The sequence below is a fragment of the Myxine glutinosa genome, chromosome 5 (genome assembly GCF_964187855.1).
Source record: "Myxine glutinosa chromosome 5, kmMyxGlut1.1, whole genome shotgun sequence".
NCBI lineage: Eukaryota > Metazoa > Chordata > Myxini > Myxiniformes > Myxinidae > Myxine > Myxine glutinosa.
In genome coordinates this window covers 210,955,106-210,974,878 of record NC_136265.1, presented here as the reverse complement: position 1 = coordinate 210,974,878, position 19,773 = coordinate 210,955,106, and the positions used below count along the sequence as shown (strand labels likewise).

General features: G+C 48.8%; 2 protein-coding genes across 4 annotated transcripts in view; one reads left to right on the top strand and one right to left on the bottom strand.

Moving 5' to 3' along the window:
- Positions 1-15,147, bottom strand: part of LOC137426432 (protein FAM83E-like) — a 79,872-nt gene extending 64,725 nt beyond the window's left edge. For 2 of the 3 annotated variants that reach the window (XM_068114968.2, XM_068114970.2), the window contains exons 1-3: positions 14,698-15,147; positions 3,384-3,551; positions 2-126 (exon numbers count right to left, since the gene is read on the bottom strand). In XM_068114968.2, the coding sequence (XP_067971069.2) occupies positions 2-126; positions 3,384-3,551; positions 14,698-15,147 (743 nt within the window). The remainder of the gene's footprint in view (position 1; positions 127-3,383; positions 3,552-14,697) is intronic. The other variant, XM_078779437.1, reaches the window with a different exon arrangement.
- Positions 15,140-19,773, top strand: part of LOC137414229 (uncharacterized) — a 193,399-nt gene continuing 188,765 nt past the window's right edge. Inside the window, exon 1 of the mRNA XM_078779442.1 lies at positions 15,140-15,182. The gene's annotated coding sequence lies outside the window, so the exon portion shown is untranslated. The remainder of the gene's footprint in view (positions 15,183-19,773) is intronic.

The following is a 19,773-nucleotide window of genomic DNA, read 5'->3' as shown; positions in this document are numbered from 1 at the left end:
CCTGTATGACCCAGTGATGGCTTTGTCTCCATCGACAATCATGAACCGCTCACCGAGAGAGCCTACAAGCTTCTTGCCCGTACGTGCGGAGAAGGTCAGGCCCGCCAAAGTTCGAACTCTCATTTTCTGGTGGTGTGGGACAACAAACGCAATTCCTGAAATACCACCACTACAGCAACTTGGTTCATAGTCCTTATTCGCAGAGCCAGCAATGAAGATAATTGATAAGTTACCCTCGGAGCATGAATTGATATACAACCGTGCAGAACAGATTACCCCTTCTATGAAGGTCGTTGTGAGCAAACTAGGTCCAGTGTCCTCACCATTAGACCTCCACCATACTCAAAAAAGTTTGATTTGGTTAAAAATATCCTTAACAATATCCAACCCTCCTGTAAACAATTTAAATTGGGTGGGTGAGGCCTGTACACCGCATGCCTTAACATGAAATGATATATGACATTTATAGCCTCGAGCAGTTCAAATGAAATGTCTCCTTTCAGAGCTTTTCATATTCAAATCTCAAAATGACAAAGCACAGCAAAGTCTGGTGAGAGCAACAACAGAGGCAAAATGATGCTCCACAACTTCCATCAAATGTCAGGAAGAGGTGTAATGAAACCTGAAAACTCAGATAAAATGCCACAAAGACTAATGGATGGAGTTCAGGGAGTGTCACATGTCCATAAGATATTTTTTGCGTTAATGAAGCAGACATTGCATAAGGTTCATGTTGCAAAGCAATGAATTGGGATGTTAAAGGAGTACGTTCATTTGGACTCAATGGATGTTTTAATTAACAAGAAACACCGGCTCCCTATGGGAGTGGCCGAAGGGGTAGGGGGTGCTGGGGGTATGGCTGATGATGGCTAGCAAAATTAACAGGCAATGGGATGCATCATTCATGCGGAAAGACTCATTTGAGCACCTTTATTAGTTAACGATCATTGCGGCCTAGAAAGTCGAGACGGCTCGGGTGCGTTAGTCTGTGCGGAATGTGATCAGCATAAAATGCCTCAAGCAGGTCGGGGTTTCCTCCAAAATTATTTCAGTTTAGTGTTAAACAGCAGTACAGCGATTGCTTAAGAGGGTAATCATACGTTAGACAGAATTGACTGAATAGTTTGTGGTTATAATATTTTTTACTTCAAGGTAGTCCAAAATTTTACAAAATTTGTCCAAGGCAGAAAACCCCCTTGTGGAGAGGGGAAAATTGAGTCACTACAAACCTACAACCTACGTCCATGTGACTCTTCCTCCCCCAACCAAGTTTGGTTGAGATTGCATAAGTAACGACTGAATATATCGCAGACAGACAGACAGACAGACAGACACAAAATATGGCATATTTTAGTATGAAGTCCTGGTCCATTAATTTGTGGGAAGCTTCTCTATTCATACAGGGTTCACTTATTCTAGCAGATTCAGCATTTCCTGTTCATTTTATTTCTCTTTCACTTACTCCCCTTCACTCCTTTTGTATGACTCAGTCATACAAAATGGGAACTGAGTACCTCGTCCCTCTATACAAGGGGAAAGGTGATCCTCTGGAGTATGGCTCGTACCGAGCGATAAAGTTATTGGAGCATGGAATGAAGGTATTGGAAAGGGTGTTGGAGAGGAGGATAAGGAAGAAGGTGAAGATCGACGAAATGCAGTTTGGATTTATGCCAGGAAGAGGAACGACAGACGCGCTCTTTATTGTGAGGCAGTTGCAGGAGAAGTACATGGAGAAGAGAAAGAAGTTGTTTCTTGGGTTTGTTGATCTGGAGAAAGCATTCGATAGGGTTCCATGCGAAGTAGTGACATGGGCATTCAGGAAGTTAGGAGTGGAGGAATGGTTGATCAGAGTAGTGATGGCAATGTACAAAAGAGCGCGCACAGCTGTAAGGACGAAGGACGGGAACAGTGGTGAGTTTGAGGTGAAGGTGGGAGTGCATCAGGGGTTGGTACTAAGTCCACTATTATTTGTAGCTGTGAGAGAGGTGCTGGCTCAGAAGGTAAACGAGGGTTTACCGTGGGAGTTGTTGTATGCAGATGATCTGGTGTTGATTGGGGAGAGTATGGATGGACTGAAGGAGAAGATGAACAAGTGGAAGGAATGTATGGAGACAAAAGGTCTGAAGGTGAATATAGGAAAGACGAAGGTGATGGCAAGTGGTAAAGCATGTGGTGAGGTGGAAATAACTGGGAAGTGGCCGTGTGCTGTGTGCAGGAAGGGTGTCGGAGTGAACTCCATTCAATGTACAATGTGCGCTGAGTGGGTTCATCAAAAATGTAGTGGTTTGAGAGGGTCATTAACCAGTGTGGCAGCTACATTCAAATTTAAGGTGTGCACAGAGGGAGCTGCAGATGGAGGAAATGTTGAGTTGGATCTTGGAGACGGTGTGAAGCTGGAAGGTGTGAAAACATTTTGCTACCTCGGAGACATGCTGAATGGAGAAGGTGGATCAGACTCAGCAACGGTTGCTCGAGTGAGATGTGCATGGAAGAAGTTTCGGGAACTGAGTGGCGTGCTGATGAGGAGGGGAGGGTCGTTGAAGCTGAAGGGAAAGGTGTATAATGCATGTGTGAGAAGTGTTATGATTTATGGGAGCGAGACATGGGTAATGAACGTAGAGCAGCAACGAAGGCTGGAAAGGGTGGAAATGCGAATGGTTCGGTGGATGTGCGGAGTATCGTTGAGAGAGGGGGAGACAAATGATGAATTCCGAAAGATGATGGGAATAGAGCCTGTGATTGATGCTGTGAAGAGGAACAGGTTGAGATGGTTTGGTCATGTGTTGAGGAAGGATGAAAGTGACTGGTTGAGAAGAGTGATGGAAATGAATGTAGAAGGAAGTAGAGGACAGGGAAGACCGAGAAAGACTTGGCTGAAGATGGTGGAAGAAGAAATGCGGGCAAGGGGGTTAACAAGGGGAGATGCAGAAAATAGGGCAAAATGGAGAAGATTGTCATGGGGACCGCAAGGCTAACCCCCGCTCTAGCAGGGAAAATGGCCTTATAATGCCTGTTGTTGTTGTTGTACTCCTTTTGTATGACGTCGTCGTCATCATCGTCATACCAGACTTGGTGAGTTAATGGTTAGAGCATCCACTCTGAGTCTGGAATGTCAGCGGTTTGAACCCAACCCCGGACAGGTCATACCAAAGACTTAAAAAATGGTACATTCTGCTTCCTTGCTTTATGCCCATCATTTTAAAAGAATAGAGCACGTAAAACCATATATTAGCAAACATTGCAACGCCTTGATGGGCCTAATGGTCTCCTCTTGTGTTGAGGTTTATTGTAAGGGAACTCATTCTTATCCGTCTTGTTAAGGTCCAAGCAGCTGCTGGTGCGTCGAGACAGAAGAGTACCAACGTGAAAGTGGAGTTGCTCACCCGCACAACATCAAAGTCCACTTTGCAGTGTTTGCACATCGCAAGGAACTCTGGGAAGTTTTCATTGTCATGGATGATATATACAGGAACCCAGCGTTTCCTTGCTGCCTCCACGACGTCGCCAAATATGTCAGGATCAGTAAAGGTGTCCATTACAATGGCGATGACCTTCCAGGACATGGGAAAAGGACAATTGTTAGCAGTGACTTTCTAGTATTTGTTTCCTGTCATCATTTACCCATCATTTGCCACTCTGGAGATCTTTGTAACTTTTTACGGCCAAACCACCTCGCATAAATTTACAAATATGCAATTTTAACTCTTCTGATCAAATGTTACCGCGTCTTTTATTACAGACTGAATATTCCTGGAACCTCACCAGGCCACATATCAAGCAGGAAGATTTCTTATAAACAATTACATGAATTAACAGGATTATGAATAATTAAATTGATATATGTGGGAAAATTCCATGCCAAGATCCTGAGGAATCGAACCCAGGTCCTCTTAGTCAGGTTCACTATGTTTTTTCGTTCAAAATTTTTGGAGATTAGCAAAACTATACATTTTTGGAATATTCAGAGCATGAGGAATCCAAAAATTAATGTTTACATTTGCGTAGACACCTTTGCGAAAATGACACTCAGGACAGTGATGCAGATCTGGAAAAGCATATTCCTGAACGGTATAGACCTCGTAGATCCTGTGTATAGGACTTGTAGTTCAATCTGATACTAACAAGGCTGCTTTCTTGCTTTATAAACCCATACCTATAACTTCAAAGGACTTGCAATATCATGTATTATGTAATACAGTTATATTGAAGCGCGATGCTGTGCGCGCTAATGCTTACGCAAGGAGCAAGCGGACAACGCGGTTCATAAAAGAGTCTTTATTGAAAGTACTCAAACTGCAGCACTGAGCTGCTCCGGGCTGCGCGCCCCGTGTATATCTTGAGGCCACGCCTCTCTCTAGGGCGTGGCCGCCGCCCACTTGGTGCGCGGAATGATGTCACCACGCCAGTGGGCTTTCGTGTCCGCCACACGCGACCCCCCCCCAGAATTCCCGCGCACCTGGAGGGCCAGTTTGCGGGGCAAACGGATGACCCGGCCGAAGCGCCCCCTGGCGATCGGCGGCGTCCGGGGTGCAGGGATGCCAGGTGGGATGCCTCTGGCTGCCCCTGGGATGGGTGCAGGACCGGGGGGCAGCGTGGCGGCGGGGCTGGGCGGTGCCGGGGGTCCGCCCACAGGGGGGCGGCCCCGACGCGGGGGTCGGGCCACTGGCGGTGGATGGTCCAAGTCGAGGTGGGCCGGCTTGAGGCGGTCTACAGAAACGCGGTCAGGAGTACCGCCGATGTCCAGGGTGAAGTGGCGGACGGGTGAAGTCAGGCGATGTACCGCCGATGTCCAGGGTGAAGTCAGGAGTACCGCCGATGCTTCGCCCCGGTCTCCAGCACGCGGAAAGGCCCGTCGTACGGGGGCCGCAGTGGTGTCCGGTGGGCATCGTGGCGGACGAAGACGTACTCCGCCGTGCGAAGCTCCGGGGCGACGTGCGTCGGTGGGTGCCCGTGGCATGCCGTTGGCACCGGGGCAAATCTCTGGGCGGTCTCTTGCAGAGCGGAGCGCTTCTGTGCCGCGGACCATGGTGCCGTGGAGTCGGGGAGGAACTCGCCCGGCACCCGCAGCGGTTGCCCGAAGACCAACTCCGCCGCGGATGCGCACAGGTCCTCCTTGGGCGCCGTCCGGAGGCCCAGCAGGACCCAGGGGAGCCTGTCGACCCAGCCGCCGTCGCGGAGGGTGGCCCGGAGCGCGGCCTTCAATGAGCGGTGAAATCGCTCACACAGGCCGTTAGCCTGGGGGTGGTAGGCCGTGGTTCGGTGCAGCCGGACCCCGAGCCCCTGCGCGACCGCCCCCCAGAGCTCCGAGGTGAACTGGGGGCCGCGGTCGGACGAGATGTCTGAGGGGGCGCCGAACCGGGCGACCCAGGTGGCGATGAAAGCCTGCGCGACGTCCGCCGCCGTCGTCGACTCCAAGGGCACGGCCACCGGCCACCGGGTGGTGCGGTCCACCATGGTGAGGACGTGGGTGAAACCCCGCGAGGGAGGCAGAGGTCCCACCAGGTCCACGTGGACGTGGTCAAACCGGAGTTCCGGCACCGTGAACGGGGCCAACGGGGCCTGGGTGTGCCGGTGCACCTTGGCGCGCTGGCACGCGAGGCACGTCCTGGCCCAGCCGCGGACGGCCTTCCGGAGGCCATGCCAGACGAACTTGTCGGCGATCAACCTTTGGGAGGCCCTCGCGCCCGGGTGGGACAGGCCGTGGATGGCGTCAAACACCTGGCGCTGCCAGCCCGTGGGCACGATGGGGCGAGGCCGCCCGAGGGAGACGTCGCACAAGAGGGCCGCGCCCGCGCCGTCGAACGGCACCTCGGTGACGCGGAGGCCCGTGACGGCGGTCCGCAAGGCCTGGACGTCGGGGTCAGCGGCCTGGTCTGCTGCCATCCGGGCATAGTCGATGCCGAGGTGGACTGCGTGGGCGACGGCCCGGGAAAGGCAATCCGCCACCGGGTTGTCCTTCCCCGCGACGTGCCGGATGTCCGTCGTGTACTCGGACACGGCCGAGAGGTGACGCTGCTGCCGGGCCGACCACGGCTCGGTGACCTTGCCCATCGCGAAGATCAGCGGCTGTGGTCGACGAAGGCCGTGAACGCACGGCCCTCGAGCAGATGGCGGAAGTGCCTGACCGCCAAGTGAAGCCCGAGCAACTCGCGGTCGAAGGTACTGTAACGGCGTTCGGGCAGGCGAAGCTGCCGCCTAAAGAACGCCAGCGGTTGCCAAGCTCCACGCACCCATTGCTCGTGCACCGCGCCCACCGCGTAGTCCGAGGCGTCGGTGGTGAGGGCGATCGGTGCATCGGGCGCCGGGTGCGCGAGCATGGTGGCATTAGCCAAGGCGAGCTTCATGCCCGTGAACGCCGTGTCCATCTGCTCGGTCCAGGTAACGTCGCCTTTGCCTGGCTTACCTCGGAGAGCTTCGTGCAGGGGGCGCAGGAGCTGGGCGATACGGGGCAGGAACCGATGGTAAAAGTTCACCATGCCCAGGAACTCCTGCAGCCCTCTGATCGTGCGGGGGCGCGGAAACCCCTTCACCGCCTCCACCTTGGCCGGCAGGGGGACGGCTCCGTGCCTGGTCATCAGCAGCATCAGCAGCATCAGCCTCAGGGTCCGTGACGGCCGCACCGACTCTCGCCCGCGTATCCGAAGCCGCGAAGTACCTGTCCGCCTCGGCTGCCAATGCTCGGGGTTCCGTTAGCACGGTCCCGGCCAACGCGAGGCGAACCTGCGCTGGAAGTTGGCGACGGAAAAGCGCCCGGAATAGAGAACCGGGGGCTTCGTCGCCCAACAGTGACAGCATATGGTCCATTCGGACCGACGGGCGCGTGTCGCCGAGCTCGGGGAGATCCAGGAGGCGGTCGGCCCGTGCGTCGTTCGTGAGGCCGAACGTGGCTAGGAGTAGCCGCTTGAGTGCCTCGTACTTGTGGCCGTCCGGTGGGTGGCGAAGGACGGACACAACTCGAGCGGCCGTGCCGGGCCCGAGGGAGGCGACGACGTGGCAGTAGCGCGTGTCGTCGCCGGTGAGGCGCCGAAGCTGAAATTGGGCTTCGGCTTGGACGAACCAGACTTCGGCCTGGGCCTCCCAAAATTCGGGAAGTTTAATCGACATTGCGTTGTTGTTTGCCATTGCAATGGCGTCGTGTTCGGAAGGATCGCTATGGCAGATCCAACGTCGAGGTCACCATATGAAGCACGATGCTGCGCGCGCTAATGCTTACGCAAGGAGCAAGCGGACAATGCGGTTCATAAAAGAGTCTTTATTGAAAGTACTCAAACTGCAGCACTGAGCTGCTCCGGGCTGCGCGCCCCGTGTATATCTTGAGGCCACGCCTCTCTCTATGGCGTGGCCGCCGCCCACTTGGTGCGCGGAATGATGTCACCACGCCAGTGGGCTTTCGTGTCCGCCACAATATCACAAATATAAAGATAATGGTTTTCAATTACCTTTGTTTGTTGCTTTTCTATAATCATGAGCACTATTTTGAGGCCTTTATTGGATTACTTGACCCAGAAAACATAGGATTAGTATATTGAATTAAGTTTCTAGGTTGACTAGGAGCCGAGATAGCGCAAAATATGTATTTTATGGCGGCCATTTTGAAAATCCAAAATGGCGGCCATGCAGGTGTCTGTGCAAATGCCAATATTGATTTTCGGATTCTCAATGCTCTGATGATTCCAAAAATGTACAGGTTTGCTAATCCCAAAATTTTGAACGAAATTATATTTGTTAACATAGTGAACCTGACGATCTTCATCACTGTCCTGAGTGTCATTTTCGCAAAGGTGTTTACGCAAAGGTAAACATTAATTTTTGGATTCCTCATGCTCTGAGTATTCCAAAAATGTATAGTTTTGCTAATCTACCAAAATTTTGAACGAAATTATATTTGTTAACATAGTGAACCTGACGATCTTCATCACTGTCCTGAGTGTCATTTTCGCAAAGGTGTTTACGCAAAGGTGTTTACGCAAAGGTGTCTATGCAAATGCAAACATTAATTTTTGGATTCCTCATGCTCTGAGTATTCCAAAAATGTATAGTTTTGCTAATCTACCAAAATTTTGAACGAAATTATATTTGTTAACATAGTGAACCTGATATCTAGAAAACCGTACCAGTGCTGCGCCATCTGAGCTATCTGGGCGACCTTGACCGAGCATGCAGTTTTCCCACACATATGATTGCCACTCTCTTTCCGTCAATGCTTCCGGGGCACTCGCTGCCAACCATAGGAGCACCAAAGGTCTGAACCCGAGAGGGTCTTCCTCCATTAGGGGGACAAATCCATATTCTCTATTTTAAACCACTGGGGGCGGAGTGAAGCAATAGTAAAAAGCCTACCTAACCCAACCCTCATATTTGTAAGTTACTGTGGTTCCTGCACCCACTCTATCTCCTCTCTTTGCTCATGCAAAGGTATGCATGATGATACCTTTGCATGAGCATAGGTTATGCAGGTGAAGCAAGGGACCTCTTGTAAAGTTGTCCATTATCTCAACGTCGAGTGGCTCAATTATCAGCCAATCACAATATCACTCACCTATGCCTTGATCACGTGCTGCACGAGGTATTTTGCAGTAATTATTTATTTTTCTTGTGAATAACTTGTTTTTTTAACTTTTCATTTATTTCTTCCCCTGCTCGTCATATTGGCCGAATGATGAACAGCATAATGGAGCTTATTGTGTGCGGTGTATTAGGAGAAGGCAGTTCAGTTCAGTTGTATTTTTTATCATTTCAAAAACAATACGAAGTGTGGGAGGAGTTTTATGTTGAGAAATTTCTCACATTAAACCGTGCAAACAAGTCACGCTCTCTATGTAAAGGTCCTTAAAGGCGCAAAGGCTGGCTGCCTGTCTCTGGGCTGTCTGTCTCTGGGCTGTCTGTCCCCTGGCTGGCTGTCTCTGGGCTGTCTGTCCCCTGGCTGGCTGTCTCTGGGCTGTCTGTCTCTGGGCTGGCTGTCTGTCTCTGGGCTGGCTGGCTCTGAGCTGGCTGTCCCCTGGCTGGCTGTCTCTGGTGTGGTTGGCTCTGAGTTGGCTGGCTCCGAGCTGGCTGCCCCCGGGCTGGCTGTCTCTGGGCTGTCTGTCTCTGGGCTGTCTGTCTCTGGGCTGTCTGTCTGTCTCTGGTGTGGTTGGCTCCGAGCTGGCTGGCTCCGAGCTGGCTGCCCCCGGGCTGGCTGTCTCTGGGCTGTCTGTCTCTGGGCTGTCTGTCTGTCTCTGGGCTATCTGTCTCCTGGCTGTCTGTCTCTGGGCTGTCTGTCTGTCTCTGGGCTGTCTGTCTCTGAGCTGGCTGTCCCCTGGCTGGCTGTCTCTGGGCTGTCTGTCTCTGGGCTGTCTGTCTCTGGGCTGTCTGTCTCTGGGCTGTCTGTCTCTGGGCTGGCTGGCTCCGAGCTGGCTGTCTCTGGGCTGTCTGTCTCTGGGCTGTCTGTCTGTCTCTGGGCTGTCTGTCTGTCTCTGGGCTGTCTGTCTGTCTCTGGGCTGTCTGTCTGTCTCTGGGCTGGCTGTCTGTCTCTGGGCTGTCTGTCTGTCTCTGGGCTGTCTGTCTGTCTCTGGGCTGTCTGTCTCTGGGCTGTCTGTCTCTGGGCTGTCTGTCTGTCTCTGAGCTGTCTGTCTCTGAGCTGTCTGTCTCTGGGCTGTCTGTCTCTGGGCTGGCTGGCTCTGAGCTGGCTGTCCCCTGGCTGGCTGTCTCTGGGCTGTCTGTCTGTCTGTCTGTCTCTGGGCTGGCTGGCTCTGAGCTGGCTGTCCCCTGGCTGGCTGTCTCTGGGCTGGCTGGCTCCGAGCTGGAGGCTCCGAGCTGGCTGTCCCCTGGCTGGCTGTCTCTGGGATAGCATAGACTCAACGACACCACTGGCGACACTTGCAACCACTGCCAGGCCACTCCACACACAATATAACATAACATGGAAGACTGCACGGTCTTGGCTTCATGTAGGCAAGAGCACAACATCTGAGATGTGAGGGATCTCTGGGTCACTCCTGGGAGATTGATCGGCTATATCTCCGTGCCGCTGGTCTGTTCAACCAGAACTGACTGGGGCAACACCACAACAACAACAACTTCCACATCCTTTTCAATCTCACTCTTCCCTTTGGGTCTTCAAGACAACTGTTCGACACCACCATCTCAGATCGTCCCCAACCGTAAACCCTGATCTTTTCTACCCTCGTTAAGTCCACCCAAATCCCTCCACCTTCCAGTTTACCCTCCTTGCAGTTTCCTCCTGTATCCATTTTGTCCTCCCCATGCACGTGTGTTTTGCGTGCTGCTTTTGGCCTTTAGGTCCTGATCCGTGAACTGTACTTGCTCTTCCATGAGGCTCGACGACGTATACAAAAAATAAAAAAGGAAACATCTAACGTAAGCAAGTACTGACTCAGCACCCTCGGACGACACACAAGATCCCCGTGAGATATGAGGCACAAATATTATTCGTTGGCAAACAGGGGATTGGGTTTTGCCCCAGGAGATGCAAACAAACTTGGTCATGGGGAGGAGAAGGGGAGGATGTTGCAGTCACGTGACGCCATCATGCAACAGTTTCCGACATGTAACTTCCATTTACACTTTGAAAGATCAAGGTGCATTCTGGGAGAATATCTGAGTAAGAACTGTACTTGTCCCTATATTGTTCGCCATATATTTTCAATCAAAAATGGTTTCATTCAGAACAAATCTTATGCATTGTGAACGGATTATGATCATCAGCTCTGAGTCTGCAAGGGCAGTGGTTGATAATCCCACTCAGAATTTTAAAAAGATGAAACGGAGACAAACAACCATATGTTGGTAATAACAGCCCCGGCTTAGATAGGCCTAATGTCCACCTGAGACGTCGAAGTTCCGAATTCTAACAAATCATTTTGGAGATGTTTTGTTTGATTGTGAGAGGTAAGGCAAATGGAGGTGGGTGGGGTGAAGGAGGGGGGGGGGGGGCGGGGTATTTTTGGTTGAAGTTACATCACAGGACATGTGTGAACGTGGGGTGTCACAATAGAGTGACGTATTTTGTGTACGACCCCCAAGATAAACCAAACGTTTTCAAAACTCCATAGAACTCCATAGAACACCTTACCCTTACTCACTTACTTACCTTACTTGATGCTTTCGACTTACTCACCAAATCTATTCATTCCAAAAAAAAATTCCATCTCTTACAGTGCCTCTTTCATACATTCCCTAAACTCTCCTGCACTCCACTCCCCCTCCAGCATCCTCAAACGTATTTTTGACTCGAAGGTCACAAGAAACTCTTTTTGCAATAAATGTTCGTTTCCCATTAATCGTACACTTTTCAAAATCCAATCTCACCCCTCCCCTCCAAATCTTCCCCATCACCCCTCCCCTCCAAATCTTCCCCATCACCCCTCCCCTCCAAATCTGCCCCCTTGCCCCTCCCCTCCAAATCTTCCCCATCACCCATCTCTTTCAAATATTCCCCCTTGCCCCTCCCCTCCAAATCTTCCCCATCACCCCTCCCCTCCAAATCTGCCCCCTTGCCCCTCCCCTCCAAATCTTCCCCATCACCCATCTCTTTCAAATATTCCCCCTTGCCCCTCCCCTCCAAATCTTCCCCATCACCCCTCCCCTCCAAATCTGCCCCCTTGCCCCTCCCCTCCAAATCTTCCCCATCACCCATCTCTTTCAAATATTCCCCCTTGCCCCTCCCCTCCAAATCTTCCCCATCACCCCTCCCCTCCAAATCTGCCCCCTTACCCCTCCCCTCCAAATCTTCCCCATCACCCATCTCTTTCAAATATTCCCCCTTGCCCCTCCCATCCAAATCTTCCCCATCACCCATCCCTTTCAAATCTTCCCCCCTTGCCCCTTCCCTCCACAACTTCCCATCACCCCTCCCCTCCAAATCTACCAACTGCCAAAATCAAGACTCTCTGCTCACCTTCACTCCTTCATGCCTCTTTTCTCCCGCCTCTGGAACAAACTCCCTCACTCTCTTCAATCCCACTCCACTCTCCAGGTCTTTAAAACAGCTGTTCACCACCATCTCTTATCTTCCCCCATCCAAAACCTTGATCTTTTCTACCCCTGCTAATTTCACCCCAAATCTACTTTTTTGAAATACCAACTTCTGTCCTGGAAGTCCTTGGTGTCCTTGTGTTTTATACCTCTCCAACCCCACCCCCCACCCCCCTTCCCACGCCTCCTCCCCCCAAGCCCTCTCCCTCCCACAGATCTCCCGATGTCCCTGCTCTCAAATGTTATGTTTGTGTGCTTCCCCTTCTCTCCCCATCTTGTCTTCCGCTCCCTCTTTTTATATATTTTGTTTGTCTGGTTGATTTGTTTGTGAAATAAATGTTAGCTCTTTCACGAGCCTCGATTCAGTATTTAAAAAAAAAAAAAAAACCCCCCACGCTTTCTTGAGAAACTGCAATCAGCAAATTTGATTGGTCGAGATGATGTAAAATGGCATAATATTTTGTCCAGGTACTGCTAAAGGGAATGCATTGGTAAAAAGGAAATTTTGTTCTGCAATGTTCATGCACTGTACATAATTTAATTGAAACAAAATAGAGATTTTAAAGGTTGTTAAAAAAAAATACAAAATTTTACCGCCGTTGATGCAGCGTCTTATACACCACATTATTTAATATGTTACATTCGTTCTTTGTGCCTGTTGTTTGTGTCCTTTATAACATCCTTAAAACAGTAAGTTTTCTGTTTGAATGATTTTCAATTTTCTTTGACTGCCAGACAGGTAGACAGTAAAAAATATTATCTCACTCCTCTCTGCGCGTGTACAATCGGGACGAATTCAGAGCCAAAGTACAACAAAACGGCAAAACTTGTCTTCGATCTGTGTCCAAAATATAGCATTCAAATGAAATCAAGTTGTTCCTCGATCACTTCTCGTGCGAGGGGTGATGACTGACAACTAGAATGGCACTCGGTAGTTACCTCCGCCACCCAAGGTGGATGGAGGTTATGTTTTCACCCTGTCTGTCTGTCTGTTTGTTACTTACAAAATCGAAGATTTTTCAAGTATATTCGTCGGTGGTTGCGTTTGTTATTCTGTCTGTTTATCTGTCTGTTTGTCACCGGCCTGCAGGTCACAATTCTAAACCGATCGTCATGAAACTACACCAAGTTGTAGAGGTCGTCACAATTGAGAAGGCCATTGAGTTTGAGGTCAAAGGTAATCTGGATGTCAAAGTTCTAAAATCGCCATTTTTAATCCGACTGACTTGAAAATTGAATAGCATTTGTATATTGAGTCACGAAATTGAGCCACCAACGATTTGAGGTCAAAAGGTCAAAAGTCAACCTAAGGTCAAACTTCCAAAATCATCAATGTTCATCTGAAAACCCATCAATTTTCATCTGATTGACTTGAAAATTGAACAGCAATTGTATATTGAGTCACTAAATTGAGACACCAACTATTTTTGAGGTCAAAAGGTCAAAGGTCAACTTAAGGTCAAACTTCCAAAATCATCAATTTTCATCTGAAAACCCATCAATTTTCATCTGATTGACTTGAAAATTGAACAGCATTTGTATATCGAGTCACTAAATTGGGAAACCAACTACTTTTGAGGTCAAAAGGTCAAAGGTCACCTCAAGGTCAAACTTCCAAAATCATCAATTTTCATCTGAAACCCCGCCAATTTTCATCTGATCGACTTGAAAATTGAACAGCATTTGCATAGTTCATCACTGAATTGGGAAACACTATTTTGAGGTCAAAAGGGCAAAGGTCAACTCTAAGTCAAACTTCTAAAATCAGCAATTTTCATCTGAAAAATCGTCACTTTTCATCCTATTGACCAGACGGAGCTTTGATCCAGATCGTCAATTTTAATCTTGATGAAATGGACAATTTGCTGGATCAATGGCATCCTTTTTTGGGGGAAGGGGGTGGATTTTGCAAGTATCACGCTCTGCATGACGTCTTCTTGTTTGTTTGTTTGTGAACAAGATATCTCAACAAGTTGTGGACGGATCCGGACGAAATTTGGCAGAGATGTAGCGTATGTGACAAGAACGAAATGAGTAGATTTTGGTGAAGATCCGGATTCGGATCCGGGTACTAGATTTTTTTAAATGATTCTTCACCATTCGGAGATAGAGTTAAAACGATACAAAGCAGGATATCTCAAAAGGTTGTGGACGGATTTGGACGAAACTTGGTGGACCGGTTGGGTGTGTGACAAGGACGATTCGATTCGATTTTGGTGATGATCTGAAATTGGATTCGGATATGAGAATTATTTAATTTTTTAAGTGAATCTTCACCATTGCGAGATAGAGTTAAAACGATACAAAGCAGGATATCTCAAAAAGTTGTGGATGGATTTGGACGAAACTTGGTGGCTCGGTTGGGTGTGTGACAAGGACGATTCGATTCGATTTTGGTGATGATCTGAAATTGGATTCGGATATGAGAATTATTTAATTTTTTAAGTGAATCCACCATTGCGAGATAGAGTTAAAACGATACAAAGCAGGATATCTCTAAAAGTTATGGACGGATGATTTTGATTAAATGTGATTCTGTATTGGGATTTTCTGGTCTACTCTGGGATACAAAACGTACACTGTTCACCTGGCGGCACTCACAGTCACAAAAACCATTTATCCCAATACAACGAAATGCACTCCGACCACCAGCTCCCACTGCACCACCATTACACCTGAGAGTCCCCTAGGTGAGGAAATCCATCATTGGAAGGGCCTGCTCACCTTCTGCGCGTTCTGTATCAGTTTCCGAACCGTGTTCTTGATACACGTCTCGTTTTCCTCGAGCGGAGGTTGTGTGTGCACGGTCGCATTGGTCACTCCGCGGAAGCTGCTCGGGAGCGGCCAGCCCAGGTCCAGGTTGGGCGGCTCTTTTTCACTTTGTTCGGGCCAGTACGTGAGGGACGACGAATCGACCATTGCCGAAGACCCGAGGTCGGAAGCTCCGCTCGCGGACTTGGCGCGTCCGTCCTCCCTCAGACATCGCTCGACCTCCCTGTGGGAAAGGAACGGATGGAGTTTGTTTTTGGCGCACTGGGTTTGGTAACCCGAGGTCCCCCGGGCGAGCAGCTCTTCGATGGCGAGGCGTTGGTTTTCGGTGCAACCTCCCGGTGTGGGGGCGCCCGCAGACCGCCAGGGCTTGTCGATGAGGCAACCTTCCTGCGAGGCCGCCATGGCGACGTCGACGAGATGGATCAAGATCCGAGCAGGTAATCTCCTCACACGTTTGGTGATTCCACCTTTCCCTTTCTTTCTTCAAGCATTGACTTCTGTTTTTTGTATCTGTTACTTTACGTCATTCGCTTCACAGTTAAGGTGTCCTGCACCCGCTCGTGTTTCTCCTCCTTTTTCTACCTGTAAAGTATCAAACTTCCTCAGAGTTTACCTTAAATCCTCTACCGCTGTAAGTTGCCGTGCGCGTGCCTTGCTCTCGCTACCTCTGCCAGTTGCGCGACCTTTTGCGGAGGCGTCAATGTGAGCAAACTTGTTCTACCGGTCTCTGCCCAACTGTTTCAATCCGGGGACTTTCCCCTGCGACTTCATTCGACCATTCCTGTTGAGCCAAGTTCTCGCAAACTGACAGTTATAAGAAAACGTAGCACCAATGTCAGTGGGTCGCTACCGTGTGACGTCACGATCATATTTGTGATGTAGAGAAATGTACATATATATATATATATGAAAGCAGAAACAGCTCCGACGGCATTCTTGGGATTTGGCAATGTGTCCCTCCGGCATACACTACACCTGCACGGACTTGGGACTTTCAACCGGGAACACAGTGGTGGGTGCGACCGTACTGTACTGTACCCTTTTCTGGTGAAATTGCCAAAATCAAGACTCTGCTCACCTTCACTCCTTCACTCCTCTTTTCTCCCGCCTCTGGAACAAACTCCCTCACTCTCTTCAGTCCCACTCCTCCCTCCAGGTCTTTACAACAGCTGTTCACCACCATCTCTTATCTTCCCCCATCCAAAACCTTGATCTTTTCTACCCCTGTTAATTCACCCCTGATCCACTTTTCTGAAATACCATCTTCTTTCCTGGAAGTCATAGCAGTGTCCATGTGTTTTATACCTCTCCCAAACCCCCCCCCCCCCCCTTCCCATGCCCCATCCCCCCAAGCCCTCTCCCTCCCACAGATCTCCCAATGTCCCTGTTCTCTACTGTTGTACTTGTGTGCTACCCTCTCTCTCCACATCTTGTCTCATATCCTCCAGCGCAGTATTGGGAGATGGTATTGGGATCCGTGCAAAACATAGAGACGGTATTGGGAGGGAGAGATGTACAATAAATCGATTGATGAATTTGCTTCATTAAAACAAATAAATAATAATCGTAAAATAATTAATTTCTTGACCAACTGGCTAATATCATACTTAAACCACCAGTGTTTCATCTGAAGCTGTAACTTTTTGAAAATTAATTAAATGATTAATTAATCGAAGAAAATAAATAAATCATTGATTATTTGATTCATCAATAAATGATTAATGCACTCCTTGATTAATCAATAAATTAAAAATATCCTTTATAGCCAAATCACTTGGTTACTGTCATTCCAAATATCAGCTTCCTAGCTCAAAAGGTGCCTGAGATATTGCCCAGATGAGAAAGAAAATAATTAAGTACTTAATAAATCGATGATAATTACATAATTAATGAATTAATTGATTAATACAAAATACCGTTTAGACAAAGCATGTGCTCATTATTGTTCCCACATTTCAGCTTCCTAGCTCAAAGTCACCTGGGCAAACAATCAAACAAGAAGACGTCATGCAGAGCACATTGCAAAATCTGCCGCGCCCCCCCCCCCCCCCAAAGGTTTCCATTGATACAGAAAATTGTCCACTTCATCAAGATTAAAATTGACGATCTTGATCAAAGCTCTGGTCAATAGGATGAAAAGTGATGATTTTTCAGATGAAAAAAGATGATTTTAGAAGTTTGACCTTGAGTTCACCTTTGACCTTTTGACCTCAAAAATAGTTGGTTTCCCAATTTAGTGACGATATGCAAATGCTGTTCAATTTTCAAGTCAATAGGATTAAAAATGGCGATTTTAGACATTTGACCTCCAGATGACCTTTGACATTTGACCTCAAAATCAATAGGCTTCTCAATTGGGACGACCTATACAACTTGGTGAAGTTTCGTGATGATCGGTTTGGAATTGTGACCTGTAGGCCAGGAACCACAAACGCAACCGACCAATATACTTGAAAAATCTTCGATTTTGCAAATAACAAGAAAACAACAAAGCAAGAGAGAAAACAAGCGGAGTAAAAATTGAGTACAGTACTCCCTTTCAGTGTGCGTCATCACCGGGCACCAGCAGTGTACCACAGAGCAGTGTACCACAAGGACTGCAAAGCTGAGGAGGGTGGCCCTGCTATTAATGCAGTGCCTCCTTTAGGTTAGGGCAGCAATTTGAAATTTGTTTATGGTGCCGGCGATAGCTCGTCTACTCTTCACAAAGGACTTCTCAAAGGGTCGGGATTCGAACCCAGACTAGTCTAGTCTAGAGTTTAGGCCACCCTGCCAGCCCCCATAAAAAGAACTTCATCACGGAGATCTCGCGAGATCTTGGAGACGGCGGCAGGGATTTTCGAAGCTCCACACAGTCTCCACGTTTTTCGAAGTTAAGTCTGTTCACAATTGTATTTTGTCGAAACTATATTTATCTTTCGGTGTGTGAAGTTATTGTGTGCAACTTTGGTTGTTTCTCGGTGTTTATCTTTCATAAATTGATCGTCTGTTTGCCGTGTCGCGATCAAGGCCTTGTACAGTGTGCACTGTACAACCTTGAGGCTTTGTTTTTCTCTCAGTGGTCCGTCGTTTGTGATCCAATAACTTTCGTTCTCTGTATTCCCAGGCTTTTCACCCATAGCCTACTTCCTTGTGTAAATCTCAACTCAAAAAAAAAAAACAAAAAAAAAAAACATTTCCTTCTCTGTTCTCATTCGTTTATTCATTCTTATTCGTTCGTTCGTTCTTCGACCACGTGTTTCTCCCCCATTTCCCCAGATAGTTTTCACTCGTTAACCTTCAATGTTTACACTTTCCCCTCAAGTTATGTATTCCGTCATATTTTATAACACCTTTTTCTTCTTCTTCTTTAAAAGGCTGCTTTCGACTTGCTCACCAAATCAATTCATCCCAAAAAAAATATCCATCTCCTATAGTGCCTTTTTTCTACATTCCCTAAACTCTCCTGCACTCCATCCTCCATCCAGCGTCCTTAAACATATTTTTAACTCGAAGGTCACAAGAAACTCATTTTGCAATAAATGTTCGTTTCCCATAAATCGTACACTTTCAAAAATCCAATCTCACCCCTCCCCTCCAAATCTTCCCCATAACTCCTCCCCTCCAAATCTTCCCCATCACCTCTCCCCTCCAAATCTTCCCCATCACCCATCCCTTTCAAATCTCCCCCCTTGCCCCCTCCCTCCTAAACTACCCCCTCACCCCTCCCCGCCAAGACGCCCCCTCGCCCCTCCCCTCCTAGACTCCTGCCTCACCCCTCCCCTCCAAATCTCCCCCATATCCCATCCCTTTCAAATCCCTCCCCTTGTCCCTTCCCTCCCAAACTCCCCCCTCACCCCTCCCCTTCAAATCTCCCCATATTCATTGCTTCTCAATTTCCCCCCTCTCACTCCCCCTCCTCAAAGCGTCCTCCCCGCTTCTTCCCCCTTCAAACTCTCACCTCCATCTCCCCCAACCTTCTGCCTCGCTCTTCCCCCTCCTCAAATAACACCTCATTGTGGCTCACCCAATCACCATCAAACCTTTTGTCCGCCCCATCCTTCCCTTTCTCCGAGCTATTCTGAAATCTCTGACACACCTTCAACAGCTCTCCCTACCTCTTCCACCTCTTCCACATCTTACCCTACCCCTCCTCCCCCCTGTTCTGTATCTGATGCTCCCCCTTCCTCTTCATTAACGGTATGGACCTCAAACATCCAGGGCCTTCGTTCAAACTTAACTGATCTCTCCATACAGGTTGCTTCTGTCAAACCAGACGTGATCTGCTTAACAGAAACTTTCCTCCTTTATGATGTCTCTGATTCCATAGTATCTCTCCCGGGCTACTCCCTCCTCCGGTATGATAGACCTGAGCCTCGTCCTGGAGGCGGGGTTGCTATCTTTATCAAAAACTCTCTTCCTCACTCGCCCTGCACTGCACTCTCTCCACCTCACCCCCAGGAATACCTCTGGCTACGGCTTCCCCTTCGCTCCCACCTCTTGTTCATATGTGTGTTGTACCGTCCACCAAACAGTGATGACTCCATCTACATCTCGCTGTCTGATGATATGGACCAACTTCTATCTACTCATCCCAACTCTCTCTTCCTCATATGTGGTGATTTCAACTGTCATCATGCCAGTTGGCTGGGTGTGGGTACCTCTCTCACTAGCCATGGCTCCTCAGCAAAGGACTTCTGCGACTCACTGGGACTGACACAATCTGTCAATTTCCCGACCCGGATCTCAGTCAACGGAACATCTTCTCTTCTGGACTTGGTTATGACTAACTTCCCTGAAAATGTCTGCTGCTCTTCTTCTGCTCCGATCGGATCATCTGATCATGTCCTTGTTAAAGTGGACATCTCTCTGACCATCCTCAGGGAGCCTGCTCAGCGTCGACGAGTCTGGCATTTCACTCAGGCCAACTGGCACGGTCTTCAAGCAGCCATCAATCATCTGGACTGGTCCCCCATCTCTACCACCTCTGACATCAACTCATCCTGGGAATTCTTCCAAAGTAAATTGCTCTCTCTCATGCACAGATTT